Below are 24,190 nucleotides of genomic sequence, written 5' to 3'. Positions count from 1 at the left end.
TCAGCTGTCGTCGCTGCTCCCTCCCTGGCTCTCGCATCTGGCGAGTGGCGACCGGCACCAGGCCGCCCCCTACCCCCACGAGATCTAGCGGTAAAGCCGGTAAGACTGGGAGCGGCGGCGTGGGGCTGGTCGGGGAGCGGCGGCGGTAGGGCGAGGAGCTGGCCACGGTGGCGCATGGCCGGCCGGTGGCGGCGTGAAGCTCGAGCGGCGGCGTGGGGAGCTCGAGGGTCGGCGTAGGGAGCATGGCGCCTCCATCGAGCGGGGCTGGCTGCGAGAGGCCAGCGCAACGACTGCGAGGGGTCGGCAGTAGCGGCAGCTTGGGGCTAGTGGCGGCAAGGGGCTCGACGGCGTGGGGGGTGACGCTGGCGGCACGCAAGAGATGGCGGCTCTACAGTGGTGCACAGGCACAGCACAGGGAACAGGCCGTGAGGGCCCGTCGTGCCTCGCGGTGGCCCGAAGCGGCTGTGCTTTACGGGCCGGCGCGGCACGAAAAAGGCTTTGCGGGCCCGTGCTTGGGCTGTCGGTGCGGCCCGTGCGCCAGCACGGCACGGCACAAAAAATAATAGGCCTTGCCGGGCTCAGGCCGGACCGGGCCGGGCAGCCTGAATGGACAACTATACTCCAACCGCTATCTCTTTCCTTCTCAAGGTATTTCCTGCGACTTGTCTCTTTCCTTTGTCAGGTTGTCTGACGGTCGCCGCTTCATCTTCCAAAAACAGTCTTGTTTTATTCCCTCAAGTAATCCTCCTTCCAATTATGATGCAACTTATCAAATTTTCTCCCTACACTTTCTTATATTACTATTCCGTTGATCAGGATAGCAAGCACCCAATCATGGTGCGTTCTATAATCAAATCAAAATACATTTCGTTTACCTATATTTTCTAAATATAGAGCCTCATTTTATATTCAAGTGACACTGAGTAGCGAGAAGCAAAAGTAATTATTACAATTGCCTTTATATTAATTTTTGTACATTGAGGTTTTCCCTAAGCCTGCTATTGAAATTTATTTTATGCGGGAGCCCAAAGTGTTTGATCAGTAGATGAGCACTTTGTTCTCCTACTTGTGTTACGACTATGATGCATTTCTTTGTAGCAAATGAAACACCGCAGCATCCTTGTGCATCGGAACCTGCATACCTTTTGATGTTTACATATTAATACCGGTTCACACGAACGCTCCACTTAATGGTCTGAGTATCTATGCATAGTTGCGTGTGTTTTCACAGAGAATTGAACTTGAGGCTTTTATATCTGTATAAAACAAACAAACTTGACAAACGGTTCCCGTTTGTTATTCAAACATCTCTGTGGTCGAGCTTCCTAACAGAGTTCCTTATGGATTCCATGCCTTGTTTGTAACTGAGGTAACGATCATCTTTGGCGGTTGTGTTGAGTTGCAACAAATCTTCTTTCTGAGATCATCAGGTACAGAAGATCACCAAATTAAGAAATTTAAGGATAAATAAAGTTTACATGACTCAATTATCAGTTAGTTAATAAAGCATTATATTTATAATTTCCTCTAATAGGGTAATAAAAAGGTCATGATACATGGTCACTGTCTAAAAAGTTCATATAAGGAAAATCCTTGAAAAATATGATTCAGTATGTCGCGAACATCCAAACTTTGAAACACAATACAGAGTTGCTGAGCATCCTAGCATTACTACTTGTTGATGATATCTAATGTAAGGGCACGAGGCCGTCTTTGTAATTTGTTTCCGTCCAGCGCGTATCTGCTTGCATAGGTCTGCAGCACAAAAATCAGAGATCGAAACTATATAGCTTCAGTGAAACGAAGTTATTGAGCACAAACAAATGTTACCTTTCAAATCGTACGCATCAGAACATATGGGAGAAAAAATAATTTGACTATAATCTGTAGTAGTCACTCCACCTAATAGGCAAGGGAAAAGTGAATTAAAAACTTAAACAGACAAGGGGATACATGAATTTAAAGAATTAATGGTTAAATATATTGTTAATTTTATTAATAAAACTGAGTGCTCATTGATAATGTCATACCTTGCATCATAGATATCTTGACATGGAGGGCAGCTAATGTAGTGAATTGATAAGCCGCGCGGCGCCATTCCCATATGTGGCGTTGAAGGTGTGGGTCGTTCACATGGATTATGATGAAGTTTTTCCTACAAGCAACAACATTAATTCCGATCGACCCATGGCAGATAATTTTATATGTACATAAATACACATACCTTTGATTCATGATTACCACGTGCTTGTCAGGTCGCCTCCGGAAGTCACCCCTATCTTGGATCTCAGACGCATATACAACCACGCCTATGACATCTTCAACAACAAAAAAAATATATGCTTTGCATTTTAGTGTGAAACCAAGGACATCATATTTTGTTAAATGAAAGCGTGTATAAATTGATGAGTCACCTGCAAAAGTATCTACTGGCTGACGGTATACATCCTCGAATTTCCTAAAGGCACGAGGACACTCTGAAATCCAGATGGGCCTCTGTGGAGTCTTGACTACAGTATCCGGTAAAAGGACGACAACGTAGTATTCACACAGACGGTACATATTGGGAATGGGATCCACATAAGTTGGCGTAAAATACACTCCCAAAAAGTCATATGTTTCACCTTCAATGAGCACATTGTTGAACATCATATGATGGTCGCCGCATGCAACTGCCTCCATCTTGGTGCCCTACACAAACATTGTAGCCAACATACATCAATAGTTTGCAGTGAAACCACAATGCATCCGCCTAATTACACATGCATATAAAAAAAAGAAGTAGGCGGATGATTGAAGCACCTGCTCATCAACCAATATTACGCGCAAATACTCCTGTCCTCCATACTCTCGTATGTTTCCTTTCCAGAAAACCATGGCGCTCACATCCCATCTCCAGAAGATGTGTTCCAGCTCCACCTCATGAAACTCAACCCACCTATAATTCCGAGATTTTATACATATATAATGCGAGGGTGCATCATAGCGTACGAGATAAAAACTGATGTCATCATTCAAATGAAATCTGTACCGCTTCAGAAAATTACGAGTATCATACCTGTTCATTGTCGGTGCGGGCAAGGATATCAGCGGTGCAGGCAAGGTTACCCTCTTCCTCGAGAGCAACATGTAGGAGGAACCCATAGCTAGATAACTGCAAGTTGAACATTTGTACTGCAGTGAGTCTTATTCGTTAGGAGAGATGAAGGAATAATGATATAGGAGCTTATCACTTCGGTGTACTGTTCCATAGTTACAAAAAAAATATTTATCATTATGTACCCTTGTTATATGTATATCATTTATGTACTTATTTTATGACTTACAATACGACTGAATCTAATGCTCCTCCAATTAAAAAGATGCTAGCTGCGACTGCCTACTCCTAGACACTCCTCTCTCTTACTCTTATCCCATTGAAGCATAGTTGCTAATTGCAAGGAATTGGTACTAACAATGGCTAATTATGCAAACTAACAATGGATAATTTTCGTTGCCTAAAAAACAGTGGGTAATTTCAACTTAATTAGGATAGGGTGATTAACCCGAAGCTATGAGGGCCTAACCTAGACTATTCTTGATTAGTTAACATAACATATGCCATATCCGAGAACCTTCTTAGGTATAATCATGTCTGATTAGGCCTAATTATGATCTAATCATAATGAACATGATTAACAGATTAATTAACATAACACATGCCATATCCGACAACCTCTTGGTATAATCATGTCTAATTAGGCCTAATCATGATCTAATCTACGTGAACATGATTAACAGAGGGTAACGAGAACTCACACTTGAGCTGCAACGCCGCCGCTCGGACGACACCCTCCAACCTTCCGATGCAGTTCGCGACCGAGCGTTCAGCTTCACAATAGATCAGCATCGGTCTAGTAACAAGGTCAGGGAGTAGGCGATGAGAAAGCTTCAGGAGAATTGCACCAGTCCGTACCGATGGTCAACAATTACCCAGCGAGGAGGTCAGCGAAGGCGCAGGGCGGGCAACGGCGGCACGGGGCAAGCGACGGGTTTGTTTCGGGCGTGTGCGTGTGCGATGGCAGCAACGAGTTTGTTATGGCGGCTGATAGAAAAAGGAAGGGAAGGAACCAGGATGGAGTACAATTCTCTTTCCAACCAGGCCTAGCAAATGGAGTGACTGCACGGCCGCCCCAAAGGATATTGACAAGTCTGGCGCATGCATGCAAGGAGCTAGCTGATTTTTTAATCTTTCCTTTCTTTTAACATGCCCACACAATTTTTAAAAAGGATATTGACAAATCTGGCGCATGCATGGAAGGAGCTACCTGATTTTTTAATCTTTCCTTTCTTTTAACATGCCCACAAAATCTCGCGCATGCATGCAAGGAGTTGATTTTTTAATCTTTCCTTTCTTTTAACATGTCCACAAAATCTCGCGCATGCATGCAGGGAGTTGAGTTTTTAATCTTTCCTTTCTTTTAACATGCCCACAAAATCTCTAGGTATTGCTTGCTTGCTTCTCTCTTGCTCTTATAGTTTGCTGCTGACATTTTTCAATTTAGATTGCCAAATCATTACTCATTTATATTACATACAAATATACAAAGTGCAGAAGTATCATCTGCTGCTGACATGAAGCTTTAGATTGCCAAAAGATCAACCATTTATCAGATACAAATATGCAAAGGGCAAGACGAGCCCTTTCCTCCATTTTCCCTGTACCTACTAAATACAGCTCCGCTACGGTCATTACAACCTCCTATGATTCCTAATGAAGTTTGTTGTTATCAAAGAATGCACCATGTCACACGCATAAGACACCGCAGCTAGCACGGCCGACGCCGCTAGCAAGATAGCCTTCCACTGCCTGGTCGCCACCAGGATGGACGCGGCCATGGCCGCCGCAGCGAGGACGGCAAAGGCGTTCTTGAGCGAGGTGTACTTGACGCTGGCCATGCACCCCTTGCAGTGCACGACGTGGCGGAAGTAACCTAAATTAACAGGCTGATAGAAGATGGGTGTTTATAGCTCCACGGCTAATTAGCTTTCCATTCATATGCAACTTTGAAGGATTTATTTTCACCAATGCAGCAAGAGTTTCCAAAGCTGTTACAACTATCTCAGGGTCTGACGATGCCAGGAGAAGCTTAAAATGCTGAAAAAAAGTAACAAATTAACATGAGATGACTAAAAAAACATGGGTGGTTATAATTAGCATCTTCTGAAGTCATGAGGAGGTAGTTGCACAAACTTTTAGCTCACCTCAAGACAAGCAAAAGAACTTTAATTCCGGCAATTCTCCAAAACAATCAGTATAACTGAATTTTTCAAGGCATCCTTGCATTATAATAGGTCCTAAAACATGAGTGGCCTGCCAGGTGGGCATCTTTCATCCCTGATCTTGTTGCAGCTGCAAAGAGTAGTGAAACAATATGTGAAAATTGTATGGCTATATTAAAGGCAAGTCAAGATTCTCTACTTTTATCATTTTTCATATTTTCTCGAATGTTTAATTTACATGTTGACTGTTCAATTCAACAACCTGCAGCTTCTAAGCGAAGAAATTTTTGACTTCTCAAGAGGTGAAATGACACAATAAAAGATTAAAGAACTGAAGTCTTCACTTCAACCTAAACACTTGACTTCATAATTAGCAGCTCATGTGGATGCAAATTATCCATGCAGCGTATGGCAAAGCATTTAAAATTACCTAGCAAGAGCAAGAAACATGGACTTGATGAGTACAGTATTTTTTAAAAAATAAATGAAAAATGTAAGACACGCACGAATAATCATTATATTACCTTGCCTATGGTGTTAGAACCTCTTTGTATACAATATTCTTTGTATACGTGCCATCTACAGTTGGTACCCTTTTCTTCTTCACTGATGTACCTTTTTGTTCATTGTTATTTTGATTACCCTGGCCGTTCACTTTCTTATAAACTTTTTTCTTTTCCTTCTTTTTAGTTTGTTCCTCGTCTGCCTCTGCATTAGGCGGGAGGGCGAGGATCTTGATATTCGTTCTGGCTGTGGCTCTAGACATAGCAACATACAACTGACCATGAGAGAACATAGGGGCGGGCAGGTACACACCCACATTTGGTATAGTTTGGCCCTGTGACTTGTTGACCGTCATGGCGAAGCTGAGCCTAATAGGGAACTGCTTCCTCTTAAATTGGAATGGGAACATCTCATCATCAGAGGGGCACAACGGTATTTGAGGAAGGATTCCGGCATGCTGTGCCAGCACAATTTCAGCATCGATCGAATTTCTTTGGAAGCCTCGAACCACCAGCCTTGTACCATTGCACAATCCATTCGCAGGGTCGATATTCCTAAGCAATATGACCGGGCAGCCGATCTTGAGCTTAAGCAAATGTGGAGGAAGCCCGTTGGGAGTCAATGTGTTAAGGAACTCCGACGGATAGTAGTTATGCGGATCATCAATCGCGGAGTCGAAACTATGGTACACCATCTCCCCACCCTGGAACATGCCGATCATCTTCGTATTAATATTGTCCACCCAATCATTACGTGTGGATAGAATCGCTCTGGAGGTGATGTAGTCCTTGTTTGTCATGTTTGCATTGAGGTTTGGAAAGATGCATTCAATCAACCTGTCAAGATCTTTCTCCGAATCCCCAGAGTACGGGATAGATATATCGTCAGGAAGATATACATCACCATCTCCATTAACCTCCTCCGTGCCACCACCAATGCGCAGTAGATATTTCGCAAACCACGGGTCACTCTGCGCCCTCATGTTGCGCACGAGCTTAAGGTGGTGCATGGATTCCCAAAGATATGACCTCCGTAGAGAAGCATCGACTATCTGAGCCCTAGATCCTTTCCGTACAACAGGGAGGACCTGTCTGAAATCCCCTCCAAAGACAATAGTCTTCCCACCGAACAGCAGATCCTGCCGGCCCATTATATCACGTAGGCTATTGTCTAGAGCTTCCATAGCTTGCCTCTTTGCCATAGACACCTCGTCCCAAATGATGAGAGATGCTTGCTACAGCAGCTTTGCAGTACCACTCTGTTTGGTGAAACTACAACAACCACCATCCTCAAGAGTAAGGGGTATCTTGAAACGTGAGTGAGCAGTCCTCCCACCAGGCATTATAGACGCTGCGACACCAGATGTAGCTGTAGCAATGGCAAGCTTGTTCTGATTGCGAAGGGTTCCGAGAAGTGCCCTGTACAAAAATGTCTTTCCTGTGCCGCCAGGTCCATCCACAAAGAACAAACTGCCTTGTTCGGTGTCCACTTTAGACATTATCTCTTTGTAGGCAGCCCTCTGCTCCTCATTTAGGGAATCAGATAGTCCCACATCTTCCTGATGCTGATCAATGCTTGCCTCCTCAAATATCTCATGAGGGATACCGGTAGCATCGTCATATGCGTTGTCAATTCCTGGGAGAGGGAACGACCTTATTTCCTTCCCCATAGATTGCAACATGTTCCTAATGTCAATGAAAACCATCTGTTCCACCAGAATCGGGTTTGCATTGTTGCACCTGTAGTCTTCTGACATTGCGTCAAAGTGTTTTGTCCACAACCCAAACACATCATTCGGCTCGCAGAATACCAATATAGTCATGAATAACCTACGCAATGAGGATGGCATATGGAACAAATTGTTTTCAGTAAGACACTCATCAAGTGTATTATCTTCTTCGATTAGGCCTCGCTTCTCCGTGGCTTCACGGAACGAGGGCAGGAGCACACCGTCAACAGTCCTTAGGTCCCTGTATGAAGTAGCCCCAGCAACATGGTTCAGGAGAACCCAAAGAAAGTAGCGTTCCCCCTCAGCCGGATGAGCCGATACGAGTCTCCCGACCTGGTATACGGCGTTTTTCCTTGGTTTCCAAAATTTACCACTAGATTCCCAAGTATAATGCTCCGGAAAGTCACGGTACAAGATTCCTCGACCTTTCTCATGAAGCCTGTTGTAGTCAAAGTACGCTGTCAGCATTGACTCGTCGGCACCTGGACGCTTGACAACCTGTTCGATCTTGTCCCATTTATGATATGTAACCATATGCATGTCGGGAAGATGAAGCTGCAGCTGCTGCACTGGTGGATGGTTCTTGCTCAAGTCAAAGCCGTATATCCTCCACATCGCTTCTAGAGGTGTCACCCACCGAGCCTCTCTGTACTGCGTGATCTCATCAACGTTCCCCTTGTCATCTTTTTTTCCAGCCTCCCTAACAGCCACAGACGCTCTGTCATGGCCCTTGTATATGTATTTGAATAGGTATTTCACGGACTTAATGCTACTACATGCCTCAACATTGATGTGGCAATTGAAAGTATGCAGCAGGCATGGGTTGTATAGGACAACCCACTGATTGTCCAGGATGTGACCTCTAATTATTTCCTTACGACCATCATCACGTCGCCGATAGATGGTGTACGAATCCTTACCTTGCGATGTTGAATCGCAGAATGGCCGCGGGTAACGGTTCTTGCATGAAGTACGTCCCCTTGTGCATGGACATAATGGATTTAGCATCCCGCATGGGCCATGCATCATATGCTTCATCACCATCCTGTAGAGGTCAGGGTACTTCTTCTTGTTTGGTAGCTCAGCAGAGATAAGCAAGTCATACTGTTCTGGACACGTGATCTTGTACTTCCTCTGCATTATTAACAAAAAGTGTGCATGCGGCAAGCCCCTCTTCTGGAACTCCACAACATATACGAATGCATGGACCTTTCCAAGTATATCTTTTTCCATCAACATCTTCTTAAGCTCCTCCAACTTTGCCCTAAACACTCGAGTTACAAGATCTGGACGGTCCTGTGGACTCTGACCAGGATAAAGCTCATTCTTGATCTCATCCCAATTAGGATTGCACGTCATTGTGAGGAAGATATCCGGTTTACCAAACTTTCGCACCAAAGCCATCGCATCCATGTACCAACGCCTCATATTGCGGGGCCCTCCGATGAAAGTTGGCGACAGCACAGTACGCTTACCAACCTCATCAGCGTCTTCCACCCCCATACGCCAGCTGTCAACCAAACCTTGGTACAGGTCAGCCCTAAGAATGTCCTGATTGTTGCGGATGTAGTCTAGACGCGAGCTTTCAATCTTAACGTAGGTGTCGACGGCAAACTGCTGGAATAGACGGTTGCCGTATAGTATAGGATTAAAAATCCCAGGCCGCATCTGAAATTTGTAGCAATAGTAATCACGCACGGAGACGCATTTATTTCCAGCAGACCCTACACACATAAACATTATTCATGTTAATACCGTGAATGACGGCATGCAGAACATTTGTCTAATGTTTGTAAGACACTATAAAGACATCCGAATTTACCAGCATCATCGTCACCACCACCATCAGCATGCGCCTTGCGAATCGCTCGAGCCTTATTGACTTCAGCCTCAGTCACACCAACTTTTGGAATGCAGTTGTGCCACCCGAGCTCACCTCTTGGAAAGAATAGCGGGTACGAGAGAGCGTCGTAGCACCCATGATAGGACCGGATGCCATGGATTGGCCTATCCTTCCCTTGGAGGAAAATACTATTATCGAACTGGCCCTAATGCTCGCTCCCCTCAATCCAAACGGCAGCAACCTCTGACGTTAATGGCACGTTATATGTTCTCTGGTCTAGTCGTTGGTCAAGGTTCAACTCAACATGGTAATCCTCAAGGTTGTCAACCTGGCCCATACTCCTAAGATTCTCTGAGTAGGGATTAATGCCATGTAAGATGTCCTTTAGCCTCTGGATGACTTCCCTGTCTTCTTGGGCAAACTTCTCACGACACTTGCGAAGCCTATGCTCAAGAGACGGATCGTCGTCGTAAAAATAAAGCTCGAGGTGACCAGGTTCGTGACCATCCTCTTTACAAAATGATCTTATGTTATGGTAGATTTGACCATGAGCTCGAAATGTGTAAATTCCGCAGTTTCTCACATCGGTGGTCACACGATCAAGTTTACAGTACATAGAAGTGAAAGAGAAGTGGCCATTGAAATATCTGATGTTTGCACGGAAATGCCTAGCATCATCGTCCGAGCTCGACCACAATCTCACAAGTTCCGGTGGTGTCTCAGGGGTGAAAAGATGAATCTTTCCACTACGACAACAGAATCCAGGTGGCTCGGACTCAAACTTCTTTGCATTGCAGTGCTCGCAGCTAGCCTCTGGCTTGAGCATGTGCTTCATGTTAGGGACATTGGCATAAACCGCATCGTATGGATCTGGTACATCGGGTTCGTTGGGATCTTCATTAGCCATCTCAAGATCGACATCCTCTTCAGCTTCCCAATCAGGTTCTAATAATTACCACGAGTATAAAGTGTTATATTTTGGAAATAAGATAAGTCAAAGGTCACATAGATGCGCCAGGGTGTACCTTGGCCTCCAAAAAGGTTCCCCTCATCCTCTTCCTCATCGTCCTCAAATATGATGTTCTCATCGCAATCTGATGCAACATTGGCACATGAGTGATGAGACAAACGTATTTACATACGTAGAATAATAGCATGAAGGAAGCACGTGCAACATTTACCATCCTGTTCCATAGAGGCATGTGTCCCTGCCTGTCCACCATGTGCAGGCATTAAATACAGCTCGTCAACAACAGATGGCTGTGTCTGAGTACCTGTAGCGTCTTTAGGTGCAGGCCTAGTATTTTCTGTGAAACATGAATTGCGGGTGAGACATAGAACCGGTATTGACAAATAGTCAAAGTGAATTTCTTTTTACCCGTTCCAAATACATTAGATGCAGTGAAGGGATGGGAGTCACGAGCATCCGTTTGGCTGCAGCCTTTAGTAGTAGAATAGTAGTAGGTTAGATGTAGGTTACTTTAAATATCATAATAATAGAATATACGAATACTAAGGTGGGCAAAGGATGTGAGCTAATTACCATTGTCCATGACACAAGACGTTTGAGTCAGCTGGCTCGTATAATTGATTTTTTCACCAGCAGGCCGTTTGGTATTCCTGCCAATGGTTAGTTCAAACATTTGATTACACCGGTTTAGGCGTGAATTCCTAATTCCAGGAGTCACAAGCTTCCTATGGATGGTGTGGTTTGCACGGACCATTTGGGGGGTAGCGACTCCAGGGGATTTATCCACAACTGCCTGGATGTAAACAGGCCTTCCGTTTACAAGGGGGATTTCCATCTCGTCCATTATTCTTAATGGCAATTTATCAGCACGAGGGAATACCAGCTCCGGGGTAAAATGAGGGCTTGCCATTGCAATAGATTTAGGATGCAAATTGCTCGCCCGTCGTTCATTAACCCTATTTCTATAGTCTCTGTTGGTCTATCTTCTTTTTTCTATATTGTCTTGTGGCGTCCTAAATAATCTCTTTGCAGAGTTTGCAGAATACGAATCACGCCGCCTCTTTTTTATTATAGCCCTCTGCCCAGGAGACATTGCCGCCCTTTGTGCCCTATCCCCTCTACGCCTACGCTCGTTAGGTGAGAGGTCAGTATCGTCCATGGAACCTGCTTCATCTACAGCACCTACCATGATTTGAGGTTAAGGTGTTTAGTGCATTAGGATGCCTCAAGTTGAGAGTAACAAACTATTTTAGGTATTAGTCGGAATAAGATGTCAATATATCTATTTTGGTAGTACTGTAAATAAGATATCAAAACTACTACTTGATATTGAGAGAATAACAAAAATAGCATTAATTAAGAGTTTTAGAAAGCAAATGCTAGTTGTACAGTTGCATCACTTCACATCATGTAAACAGTTTTTGCAATCACCAGGATCAAACACAAGTTCATGACCAATATGGATTGACAAATTTAACTCCTTCAATTTAATAACTAATTATAAGAGATGGAACGATGTACTACTTGATATTGAGAGAATAACAAAAATAGTATTAATTAAGAGTTTTATAATGCAAATGATAGTTGTACGGAACCATCACATCACATCATGTAAATAGTTTCTGCAAACACCAGGAGCAAACACAAGTTCATGACCAATATGGATAGACAAATTTAACTCCTTCAATTTAACTAATTATAAGAGACGGAAAGATGTAAGAAATATTTTTGCTGGGCATTTGAAAATGAAGTTACCTGTTTGTTCAACCGGTATGAGTCCAGTTCCAGTGCTGTGATCGCCCTCACCCAGCTGTATACTTAAATTGACGCGCCCATCTGTATACATCAGAAAACAAATGTATAAACGTCCAATGGAAATATCTTACAGAGAAAATGTACTATAATCCCTGAACACTGCGGTTGAATTACCTCCTACCACAGGGCTAATACAACTATCAACGCAACTGTCCCGCATGTCACCAAGAATACCATCTTCGTCGGTCAATACGGTACCTCCATCTATAAAATAAGATAATGGTAAATCAAATATTCACAATCTTTTTTTTATTCGACACACTGGTCATTATCTTTTTTCTGTTTAGACATCATCACCAATAAATGAGACAGATAATTGACTCAACCTGATATGGTTAGCATAGAATTTACTGCTAATATGATAGCAATGTTTACAGCCAAAGACCCCCATTGTGACAGTATAGAAGAGACAATGACAATGATCCTATTTGAAGCAAGAGCATTTCATTGGATCCAAATCAAATTTTGCACAGAATTCAATGATACGGTAGAGTATACTACATGCATTAGTTTGTCCACTTGGTTATCAGGGAGAACTCGTGAAAAGATAAAACCAGATAGTGTTAATATATTAATGATTTTTTTATTGAATATTGTTCATTTGAGGGACCCTTTTTTTTTCCTACTGCATATAAAACGGAAAAAATATTTCTGTGTGCACCTTTCACAACCTGGCACTCTGCATCATTTTGTTCAGATCCCAGTGCTCCAACTTTTAAAAAAAATACACACATTCTAACTTGGTTCCCAATGGCAACAAATGTAACACTGAAGAAACCATATATAGCTCATCACCACCCAGATAAAGGGAGAGAAGTATGAGTACGACTGCTCTTGAAGATTGCATCAGATTGGTCTTTCAAATTAGATAATGGATAGCTCAATGCAGACCGACAGGTAGCTGAAATAATGATGACCACCAGTATTTCTATATAATTGCATATGGGCACAATAATAAACTTGCCTATAAATTGAAAGCATGCGTTCAAAATAAGAAAAAGTGGCGCGCTCAACAACAAAAATGATGATAACTATTTCAAACATGCATGTCCACAGATCTTCCGCTCGCTCGCTCGCCTACTCCTCGCTCGCCCTGCATCGCCGCCGCCGCCCGCAATCCTCCTCTCCTTGGCTCGCTCGCCCTACTTCGCCGCTGCCGCCGCCAACGCGCGCCATCCCTCCTCTCCTCAGCTCGGTCTCCCTGCGCCGCCAACGACGACCACCCTCCTCCTCCTCTCCTCGGTCACCCTACGCAGCCGGCGCCGCCTGCCCGCCCTCCTCCTCGGCACAGTCTCCCTGCGCATCTTTTGTGCCTGCTAGAAAGATGAGGTAACATATGCCAGCTACATGTTTGTTGAAATCCTTCTTCCTCCCAATTATTCGTGGTGATATGAAAGTAATGTTGGATTAGCAGTTGCTACTAACTGGTGTGACACTGGGAAAGCTAACTATTCTTAGAATACTTGATAGTGTATTGCTACTAACTGGCATCTTGCAGGTTTGGAGAAGCCAAGCCCATGAGATCATCTGGCTGCTGAAGCTTTTTTTTCCAGACTACTCTTACATTATCTATTTCATCTGCATTTGTTTCCCATCAGGTTTGGCTTCATGAGATCATAGAAGGAAATGTGGTTACCAGAAATAAGACAATCAGTGATGATTCCGGTGAGGACCCAACCTGCAGTAGGTATCTATCTGCCTCACATGGCCTCACAGTTTTGGATAAGGCTGTTAAATTGTTTTGCTGTTGCACAGGAGCTCGGATGATATTAAAATCTGATAAGGCTGTTGAATTGTTTTGCAACAGGAGCTAGGCTTGCCGACCAATGAAAAATGCCCTGGTAAGTTTACTATATTTTTTGAAAACATGTGCGTATCTCACGTGCACTAAGAGGTGTAGTAGGTGAATTTTCACGTTTGGCTCCTGATCACCTAGAATTTGTAAAAGACATGACATATCCTACTGTTTGATGGAAAACAACTCCCACCAAGTCATTTTTTGTTTGGCATTTCACATGTGTCTGAGTTTGTAGAAGTAAATATTTTACACGAAAATATTTGATGCTTATAGATGAAAATTGACAAAAATTAAACAAATGCAAACAAGATGCAAAAGAACTTTGTACATTTGGAGGCCCACCTGATACATGAATCAAGTCGTCATTTCCATCCAAATCTCTCTCATATAGCCATTCATCATTGTCATCCAGATGTCCCCTATGTAGCCAGTCATCGTTTTCATCTTTCACCATGGATATACCGCCACCTACAACTTAAATTTGCAAAGTAAATAAAGTGACATGAATATGACAAAAATATTGCAAAATGACACAGGAAAAAATCGAGTACCCTCCAACTGCATAGCTAGGTGCGAATTATCTTTGTCTACAACTTTATTAATCATATAGCGTTCACGACGCTTTTTGTTCCTTTCCATTCTTTTTTCATCAGATATTGTTGCAGACCGTTCTCTATCTCTCAGCCTCTTACGAGCATTAGGATCGACATCATCTAGCCGCCATCCACGTGGTGCTTGGTTAGCTACAAAGCAGCCCATTATTAAAAAAGGCAATGTCTCCGGAGGAGAGAAACATTTAATTGAAACGATATTTCACCTTGAGGTGTTGTGTTGGTGATGTCTGCAAGCGGATGTCTACCACGGGTGGACTTTGATGGATCCATGGATGTCGCTGACGTTCCCAAGAAGCAAGAATCTGGAGAGCATACATTGATGGAGATGAAACAATGGATTATTCAGATAAAGAGCAATAACATACAGAATTTGACAGTGGATTGTACCCCTGAACATGTAAACATATATTTGTAGTTTTCAAATTGAACACTGAGTCAGAACAAGCAACATGAAATTGTTTATTGTTTTATGATTTGCAAGAAAAGTAACAAGGAGAAATTGGCTTTGGTCTTGTTAAGTTTCAAATGCATGTTTATTACGTATCTTCTGTGGCTTTTTTTTGTTTTCTTTACAGCGTTTGCAATCAAGTTCATGCTGTAAAATATTTATATGGAATATCAGGTGTGACCAGTCCACTAAACCATTAAAAGATGATCAAAAACAGACAAAGATTTGGAATCCAGTTTGTGCAAGCAACAACATGAAAGCTAGATTGGAATTTCTAGATAGGAAATACATAAAAGAATGTCCAGCTCATTCAATTTAAGGTGTTCCCTAACAGGTTAACCTAACAACATCTGTAATGCATCTTTTTTTTAATTTGCAACGGTAGGTACAATTTGACATTTTAAACTGTACATAGGTACACCAAAGTGGTGCCATTTCTGTGTATTGTTTTAAACAGAACATGTGAATGAATTATTAAAATGTAACACTCCTTGTGAAAATAAGCACCTAGATAGTGGTTATCTATTACTGGAACTGTAATAAGCTCTGTCCTAAAGCTAAATTCACCGACAAGATAAAAGGGAGTGATTAAGAACCACCAATATGTATTGACTAAAAATCATGTAACAGGACTTGCAAACAGCCCTAATTCCCAAACATGAGCCAGGCAAAACCAGATTCAACAACAAAGAAAAACCTGGAGCTGCTTTGCCAGCTCAACTACCTTATCGAAGTTAGCATTTGTTAATTGCAATGTGACAATGTGAAATAACATAAGCTTGTGTTGTTAGATGCTCTAGTAAACAAGAGAGGGAAGGTATTGATTGTGTTAAATTTCATAAAACTATGATAATAAATGATCCTGGAACCTTAAGCGTTGCTTCATGAACAACGAGAAGTTCTTGATTTTACCTATGATTGCAGTCCTACAAATTAAGAAATTCTTGATTTTACCTTTCACACTATAAAACCTGGCTCAATTAGACTTGGCTCGCTGCAGATGCACCATGAGCCATGACCAATGGCGCACTGTCACCAACGGGTGTGCGAGGACGTAGCAGACCTATATGCCAGTGTTGCCAATGCCAGCTGAATCAAAAGATGTTTATGCCTGCCTGCTGTATGATGGCCCTGTGAGGACTGTCATGCTCCTCTGCACCTTGATGATGGCCTCACTCTGCCGTGATGACGGTCCTAAGCCACTGCCACCACACAGGAAAAACCGGCACCTCCTCCTTCAGATTCTGCACCACCACCTATATCTTTCGATTCCAGAGCCTCTTTCATCAATCTGTCAACCAAAAACCTCCAAAAAATTATCCATTTGATCAATAAGACATATTATATTAATATAAAAGCTATCTGGCATTTTAGAATTTCAGGTGACAATTGAAATTAATGGAAACCTATATGAAAATATATCAGAGAACTTGCCTCCTGCCAGTAGAAAAACAAGTGGTTAGCATCCTGGTACTGTTTAACATCACACTTAATTATGCCTCGGTGCAAGTTCTACTCTATATTATAGATATGGTTATGCTGCTCTAAAAACAAGAATGGTGCAATTTTCTATTTACTACTACTTGCATGAGAACTGAGAAATCAAATGTTCTATTTGAAATCTTGCCCACGGCTGAGTTTATTGCCACATCTAATAAGCTATGAGTTAGAACATTAGTATGTACACACTATGTTGTAACTCAAATGATCATGAAGCCTCTTCTAATTCAGGATTATAGAAAACAAAGATGCCATTATAGTGTAGCAGCTGCATTTTCACAACAATTTCAGGACTATCCATAGCAGCTGCATTTTCAGAATATTTAGTTTGTAAAGTATATCTACACACATCAACAGAGGCAATTGTTTTACATGCTAAGCAGGCAATACAAATTCGATTGTCAGACCAAGACAGGTGTGATCAATCAGAGAGCACTGCTGACAGTGAAAGGATATTTAGTCTTGTAAGGTCCAGCTACTCATTTATGTGAAGCAAGAATCAAACTTCATACATGAGATGATCAAGAACAGGCTGAGTTTCCCCTCACGCTCCTAGCTTGTTCAAAAAATCCAGTTGCTCCTATGAAGCCTGCACATGACAAATTGGTACCTATTAAATGATAATAAAACCATCAATTTAATTAAACAAAGCTATACGCCATGCATCATAGGGCAATCAGATATATTTTACGTCGGCAGGAATATATCTTCAATACTCATTCGCTTCGTGCGCCAAATTTTCATTGAAGAAGTTTCACCTCACTGTCATCGTATCCTATACATAAATCAAGTTTGTTCCTAAATATTACGTTATGTCTATCTACCTGATAGAGTTAAATGTGTCCAAAAACTTTAAAAAAAACTACAAATTCGTGATAGCGTAGAGACACCAGAATCAAATTAGAGCAGGTGGTAAGCAATTGAGGCATTCCATCGAATATGTTGAGAGCATATGTCAACTCAAAAAGGTCTGAGCATACTACCACTGTGGCTAGCATATCATAAATCATAAACTACAGACATGAAGTAATTGTAGATAAACATCAAAGATTAACAAGTGCACAACACAAGGGAATCTTATTATTGACATACATGTGAATATCATGCAAAAGGTTGACCTCATAGCCTTTATCCTATTTTCTTCAGAAGTGCTCTTATTATACAACAGAAAATATAGAAAGAATGTATACTTGTAGAAGATATATTTTGAAAAGGAACTGCATAACCAAAGCAATGAGGTAAGTACCTTATCTGTTCCAAAATACTGTACTATATTTTCATGCTCCAAACGACTTAAGAGAGTTATCTCCTGAAACAGTGAAAAAATAATTGACTATTATCAGTGTAACTCAAGAGTGGTGTAGCTAGCAGGGTGGCCGGGTGGGCCTTGGCTCACCCTAAGTTTTGCAGCTGCCCAAGTTATACAAATAAGAATTGTTCATGTATAAATCCAACATGCATGTAACTTTCAGACATATATTATCAGGCATTTTTATGAATTCTATACTTGTATTGTATGATATATATGCTGCAATGAAAATTTATGTCAAGTTGGACCACCCTAACCCAAAATCCGCCACTGATTCTCAAGCGCATAATCCATATAGAATGCTAAGAATTCTATATTAATAGAATGCTAAGCATTGGACCAAAATCCAACTGCAACTGCAACTTGGATGATCAGATTTTTCACTTTGAAATGCTGGTCACGACCTATCTTTCCAAACTTCATTTCTGTTCTCTGAGAAAGCTAACCAGTTTGTATTATTCAGACAATCATAAGCTTGGTTGGATCTACTTTTACACTATATAGAAGTACTCTTAACACAATTTGAGCACTGGACCAGTTCGTCGACCTCGAGCAAGCAAGGTACTCCGATCACAGCTATCCACTGTCAGCATCATTCAGAATGTTATGAACTGATCAGATCGATTTACCGCTGGACGTAACCGAGCGGAAGAAAATATCATACCACCCTCATAACTGACATTAATATTGCAGTCTCTATTTTGAGTATCCATGAATGAAGAGAACTAATTTCGCCACATCTTACACATCATTAACATGGAGGAAGGTCAACGGCGACCTAGGAAAAAGTCCGCACCTTGGAGGCGATGGCGATTGAGGACGGTGGCGGGGCAGTGATCGACCACGGCGGAGAGGCGTCGATGAAGGTCAACGTCTCGAGGCGATTTCGACTGAGGACTGGGCAGGTGGCGGCGAGCACAGTGTGGCTCGGTGGCAGGGAGTTGCAGGCGGTGGCTGCTCGGGCATTCGTGGCGTGAGGGCCAGGCAGGGGCGGCGCGCGCCCTGCTGCGCGAAGGAGGCGGAGGCGGGGCGCTGTGCCAGACGGCGGCGGCGGCGCGCAGGGCGAGTTCGCGAGGGATCGTCGGCGCGGGCCAGAGGGGTGGCGCAGGGCGAGGGGCGGCGGCGCAGGATGGATTGGTCGGATGGGAGGCAGGCGCAGGCCAAGGGGCGGCGGCGCAGGATGGGAAGCGAGGAGAACCAACCAGATGAGGGCTTTTCATCGAACAGTGGGAATGAAATTAAGCGCGGGACGAAAGTGAGCGGACAGTACGACGTACGAAAATTTATCTCGGTTTTGGTTTTTTAGGACTAGAGACTAGAGTGGGACAGCTCATATAAAGTGAGGACGTGACAGGGCGCTACATCCTGCATGCAATGGGTACGCATGTGCTAAGAGCATCCGTAGTCATCCAATATATATTTTCTAATAAATGATTAATGGATATTCCAATATATCTTTCATTATAATTTGAGAGAGTTGTTTTTTCCAGTCTCTCAATAGTATCTGTAACAGCAATGGTGTTATATGAGGATCAAGCTCCACTTAAAGAGCTAACGAGGAGAATTATAAAGAAAAAAGAATGAAAGCATGGTCAAACAAGGTCAAATTTCGAACTTGATCAAGTCAACTTTAATGAACAAAGTCAAAGAAGTGCATTTGGATCAAATGTGACATTTTTAAGTGGACCAAGTTCAAATCAATTTGAAATTTCAGATTTGGACTTGGTTTGTGGAAAGTTTCAAATGTGGTCAAGTACCCATGTTTTGGGGCAGATTTAAAAGAGATTTCATATATAAACTTTGGAAAATATTCTTCTGAGAGTTTAATTGGAAGTGCACAGAATACTTTGGACTAGATGTGGTTCATAGAAAATGGTGTTTGAGTATTTAAATGGAGTTCAAAGTTTGAACTGTGTGCTGTTTCAAACTGTCAGAGAAGGGCAATGGAGTTCTGAAACTGAAGTCATGATTGACAGGTTTTTTGCCGAATTTCAGAGCTCTTGATCTCCCGAACCATGTATCCTTTGAGAAAAATTCCTATATAACAGTTGTAGCTCTATGAACCATCTCCAACTTTGGTTAAAGGGTCTCGGTGTGTTGGTGTTTGGTTTTGGATGATTGTTGCTTGGGAATGGGCGGCGTTTCTGTGCACTTGGAGCTGCAGCCGACGGCAACAGCAGCAAACTTGCAGCACAGCGCGCCGCCGACCACCGCTTTTAAGCCGCCGCGGTAAAATTCACACCGCAACCATCTCTCAAACGGCCTCGACAACTTCTTGTCCGACGAAACCAGCCACAGCGCCGCCGCGACCCCTCCCCTGTTCCGCCGGCTGCTGTTGACACGCCCACGGTGAGACCCCCTTTCCCGGCCCTCTCCGCTCAAGGTAGCTACAGGAATAAGCTCGCCGGGGCTCATGGATGCCCGTGCGCGCGCCCGTTGGAGTAGAGCCTGGCTAGGGCAACCGGAACGCCCAACCATATCCAAAGCACGCCGCGGCCATGGCCGCCGATGGGGCGAGCATGCTGGAGCTGTGCGCCGGGGATTAGAGCATGAGGAGGAGATGCTCGAGCCTGTGTAGATGCTTCTGAGCAGCTTCTTGTCCAGGTTTGAGCTGCTGGCGCCGCCGGAGCTACCGCGCCGCCACCATGTCCATGCGTCGCGCCGCCGCCGCAGTCGCTAGCTGCCTTCAGTCGCCGTCCCGCGTCGATGAAACTGTCCTTCGATGCGCCATGCCAAGACGAGTCTATTCGGGTACTCGTCGGGGAGGCTCACCGCCGGCGAGGGCGCCACCGGTCAACCCCGCGGGACTCCGGTCGAGGCCGGAGGCCCTGTTTTATGGAGATAAGGGACCGCGGGCGAGAATTGAAACGAAGCAGGGGGTTTTGTGCAAAGCTTTTGCTGTTTTAGTTTTAAACTAGTAGAAGTGCTGTGTTGCTACGGATCCTTATCATCTAAAAAGTTGCCATCACTTCATTTCCAACTCATGTTTTATGGTGCTAATATTATTTTTCAAAGCTATAATTAATGCAAATTCTAATGGGATGTTCGAACAATCAACAATCAGGACATAATTCTAATAAAGATATTGCACATTTGCAATTACGAAGACTAACCAAACCAATTGTGTCGTATCCTTGCCGCTGGTAGATGAAAGCTTGTCCACAGACACATCAACATGGCCCGAACCTGTAAATAGCAGCAGGGACAAATAGCTACCCCTTCTGTAAATAGCTATTTTTAACTACAAAAAGTAGGAGCGGGCAATACACCCGCCGCTGCAAACTTTTTTCAACCACCCCTAAAAAGCTTTTGTGTAGTAGTGTGATTTTCCTTTGTCAATAAAGAAAACAAGCAATAAATTTATCCCCCAGAGTAACCAGTCAAAATATTCGTGCTCATATTATTGGACAATACGAACCAGCTAGAGTTCAGGTTGCACGTCTATTTTAGAGAGCAGGTACCAACACAAAAATTGTATGGTCCTTCAGTACTGCTTCTAAACCCCTTTAGTACTAGTTGTGCAACCAGTACTGCTATATCGGTACTACCCCTTTAGTACCTGTTGACAGCTCTTAAATACCAAAACTAGACCGTCAACTCCTGCATAAACACATAAAAGACAAGCATCAACAGTAGTGGTAGGAGTTATTACTAACGAATTCCACAAGTGTTGGTGAATATAGTGTATATAGGTCATTAAAGGAGAAAACATACCTCAAAGAGTAAGGAAACACACTCTCATCCAATAAGAAGCAAGCACAAAGATTGAAGGGCCACAAATGGGAGTAAACCGACAAGATTTACCTCAAAACACCCCGCACCCATGTGATGACCCACCTGGCAGCCACCCAGCCAAAGGCGGTTGCCAGAGGCGGTTACCAAGGGTTGGCCAACTTGGTTCGACCAAACCCATGGTGGGCCCGCTCACCTCCAGCCGCCACGTGTTGCTAGATACCGACCTTGCAATGGCGGTTAGGGAAGATTCCCTGAATATTTCTCTCGGGAACCGACCCCCAAGTGCCTGTAAATATGAGTGTAAATATGAGGGGAGGAGTCTCATTTGAGAACACACCACCACCTTGGGTGAACTTCACTTCCATTCCTATCAAAAGAAGAGCTCCATGGCAAAGCGCTGCCTAGCTAGTGCTTAGAGTAGGGAGAGAGTGAGGAGTGTTTAAGAGGAGTGCCCGGGTGTCGGCACTCTCCTCCTAGCTTGTACCTCTTCGGATGCTGGCTTCCTTCGTAGTGTAGTAAGCTAGTAGTTGTGATTCCTTTCTATAGTGTTATACTTGGTTGCATGAGTAGTCTTATTCCCTTTCTATGTTTATATGCTTGGTTTATATGCTCGTATGCTAGTCTTATACCCTTCCTATTATAGTTTAGGCTTGAGTGCTCCCGTGTATGTTTATAGTATACACTAGTAGTTCGTATAGTTGAGTGAGATCAGTGCTCTTACTCGCGGGTTTGTTGCTCTGTATTTATATGGAGTGTTGTACGTTTGCTACGGGACATCAGATATAGTTAGACTGCAGTAGTAATCAGTAGTGTACATGTGGTGTCTAGGCTAAGGGTTATCCTTCATTTGCCTTGTATCCCACAGGTTGCTAGACGTAGGCCATAGGTGGTGACAGTCCTATTGGTCTTTTGTAATCCTCCATATTCGGATATAGCATAGAGCCATTGGCCGGAGGTGCCTGACTAATTCAGGGTGTGCCTGAAGCGAGTTCTTTAACCAAGAGATCGACTTTTAACTCACCTTTAGAGCTATGTTTAGGAATCCTCTCTACCCTCGACTCCTATCTTGGTGTGTCCTTGGCAAGGTAATAAATAGCGAATAGCGGGTTGGTAGCGGATTGACGTCGAGGTAGCGGATTGCGGATAGCGGGCGATATTGCGGACGATAAGTTCCAATAGCGGCACCTAATAATCTCACATAATTTTAATTATATATATATCATAAATAATAAGTATAAATAGATATTTAATTGCATACAAACAACTGATGTCTTACATGCTTAAATTAAGAGTGTAAGACGGCAAAGGTCTATGACGATTAGGAGGAGCTCGAGTCGAGTATGTGAATCGGCGGCGCTGGCGAAGGGCGGCGGCACCGGCAAAGGGTGGTGGCGGTGGGCAACTAACACGGGTGGCGGCGGCGTGTTCTGGATGGCAAGGTCGAATGGCCGATGGGGATCCACTGGTGGGCTGGGCTATTAGGGTTTTTTTTCCACACTATTGTGGCCTGCTACCACCGCTATTGCGGCCCGCTATAGCGCAATTGCGGCCCGCTATAGCGCAATTGCGGCCGCAAAGTTCCAAACCGCAACAGCCCGACCGCTACCTAGTAGCGATAGCGGCAATAGGCCGCTACCGCTATTGCAGCCGCTATTGCAGCCGCTACCGCCGCTATTTAGTACTTTGGTCCTTGGACCGACTAAACTAGGAGTTAGTACACACACGTTCCCTTGGATCAATACCCTTGGAATACTCTGAGGTGAAAACTACAATAGTATCCATGCGCTTGTGGATTTATTCGCATTCGTTCATTAGACCAACAAGCTTTCTGATGCCGTCGCCGGGAAACGATTGTTGTATCTTTCTCCATACCTAGTTGTCCTCGTATCTTCTTTAGTTTTCTTTCCTTCTACCTTTACCCCCGCTACCCATCGAGAAGCCTTCCTATCAAAGCCTCTATACCCCAAAGGGCGAGTTCTATGACCCACCATCATCTTCTTCATCTAGCTATGAACTCCGCCCCGGCTTTATAGCCACGGTTCGGAATCAACCCTTCTCCGGAGCAATTAATGAAGATCCCTACGATCATTTGGAAGGGTTCGAGGAACTATGTTTGTGCTTGGTAATCCCAGGCATGACACATGAAACCTTGAGGTGGAAGTTGTTTCCTTTCTCTCTCACAAAGAGTGTGGAGCAATAGTACACCCGCATGATAGGGAGTGTGAGCGGTGATTGGGTAGAACTTCGAGTTGACTTTTGTTACTCGTTCTCCCTTACAGAACACATAGACTCCCTTCTAGTTGACATCCTCAGCTTTGAGAAATTAGAGGAGTCCATAGGTGCAGCATGGGCTAGGTTCTTACACCTTTTGGCATCTACCCCAGACTTTTCTATACCCGACAATGTATCATTGAATATCTTTTGCTTATGTTTAGACAAGGAATCTGCCCTAGACCTCAACATCACTGCCGGAGGTTCGTTTGCACACAAAACTCGACGGAAGGAAGACAGATCCTAGATTGCCTCTTAGAAAACTCTTTCTTCCCTACCAACCATAACAAACCCTGCCGAAAGGAATCTGAGTCAAGCCATGAGACATCAGCAGCCAAATCCGAGCCTTCACCTTCCACATCCCAAGATTCATCTGTTGAGCCCTCTCCCGA

At 43.6% G+C, this 24,190-nt stretch overlaps 1 protein-coding gene and 1 pseudogene across 2 annotated transcripts; both read right to left on the bottom strand.

Moving 5' to 3' along the window:
- Positions 1-7,000: 7,000 nt before the first annotated feature.
- Positions 7,001-10,377, bottom strand: LOC117853526 (uncharacterized; annotated as a pseudogene).
- Positions 10,378-13,238: 2,861 nt separating this feature from the next.
- On the bottom strand, positions 13,239-17,075 carry LOC117853841 (uncharacterized). Of its 2 annotated transcripts, none has more exons than XM_072292941.1 (6): positions 16,996-17,075; positions 15,938-16,274; positions 14,739-14,837; positions 14,473-14,664; positions 14,264-14,395; positions 13,239-13,436 (listed from the first exon to the last, which is right to left on the bottom strand). In XM_072292941.1, exons 3-6 carry the CDS (start codon positions 14,803-14,805, stop codon positions 13,372-13,374), a joined length of 456 nt encoding a protein of 151 aa, XP_072149042.1. In that variant the 5' UTR covers positions 14,806-14,837; positions 15,938-16,274; positions 16,996-17,075; the 3' UTR covers positions 13,239-13,371. The 2 variants fall into 2 exon arrangements, with proteins under 2 accessions (XP_072149042.1, XP_072149043.1); XM_072292942.1 differs by having other exon boundaries at positions 14,264-14,389.
- Positions 17,076-24,190: the final 7,115 nt, after the last annotated feature.

This window comes from Setaria viridis, chromosome 4, assembly GCF_005286985.2.
Source record: "Setaria viridis chromosome 4, Setaria_viridis_v4.0, whole genome shotgun sequence".
NCBI classification, from domain to species: Eukaryota; Viridiplantae; Streptophyta; class Magnoliopsida; order Poales; family Poaceae; genus Setaria; species Setaria viridis.
Note: the sequence above shows the minus strand (reverse complement) of the source record. Positions and strands in the feature narration are given on the sequence as shown.

Bases quoted from the DNA above. Each gene is read 5' to 3' on its own strand.
- LOC117853841 (XM_072292941.1), bottom strand. From the start codon at position 14,805: ATGGATCCATCAAAGTCCACCCGTGGTAGACATCCGCTTGCAGACATC. The intron at 14,665-14,738 runs GTGAAATATCGT...GCTGCTTTGTAG, and splicing joins CACCAACACAACACCTCAAG to CTAACCAAGCACCACGTGGA. The intron at 14,396-14,472 runs GTACTCGATTTT...TGCAAATTTAAG, and splicing joins CCTAGCTATGCAGTTGGAGG to TTGTAGGTGGCGGTATATCC.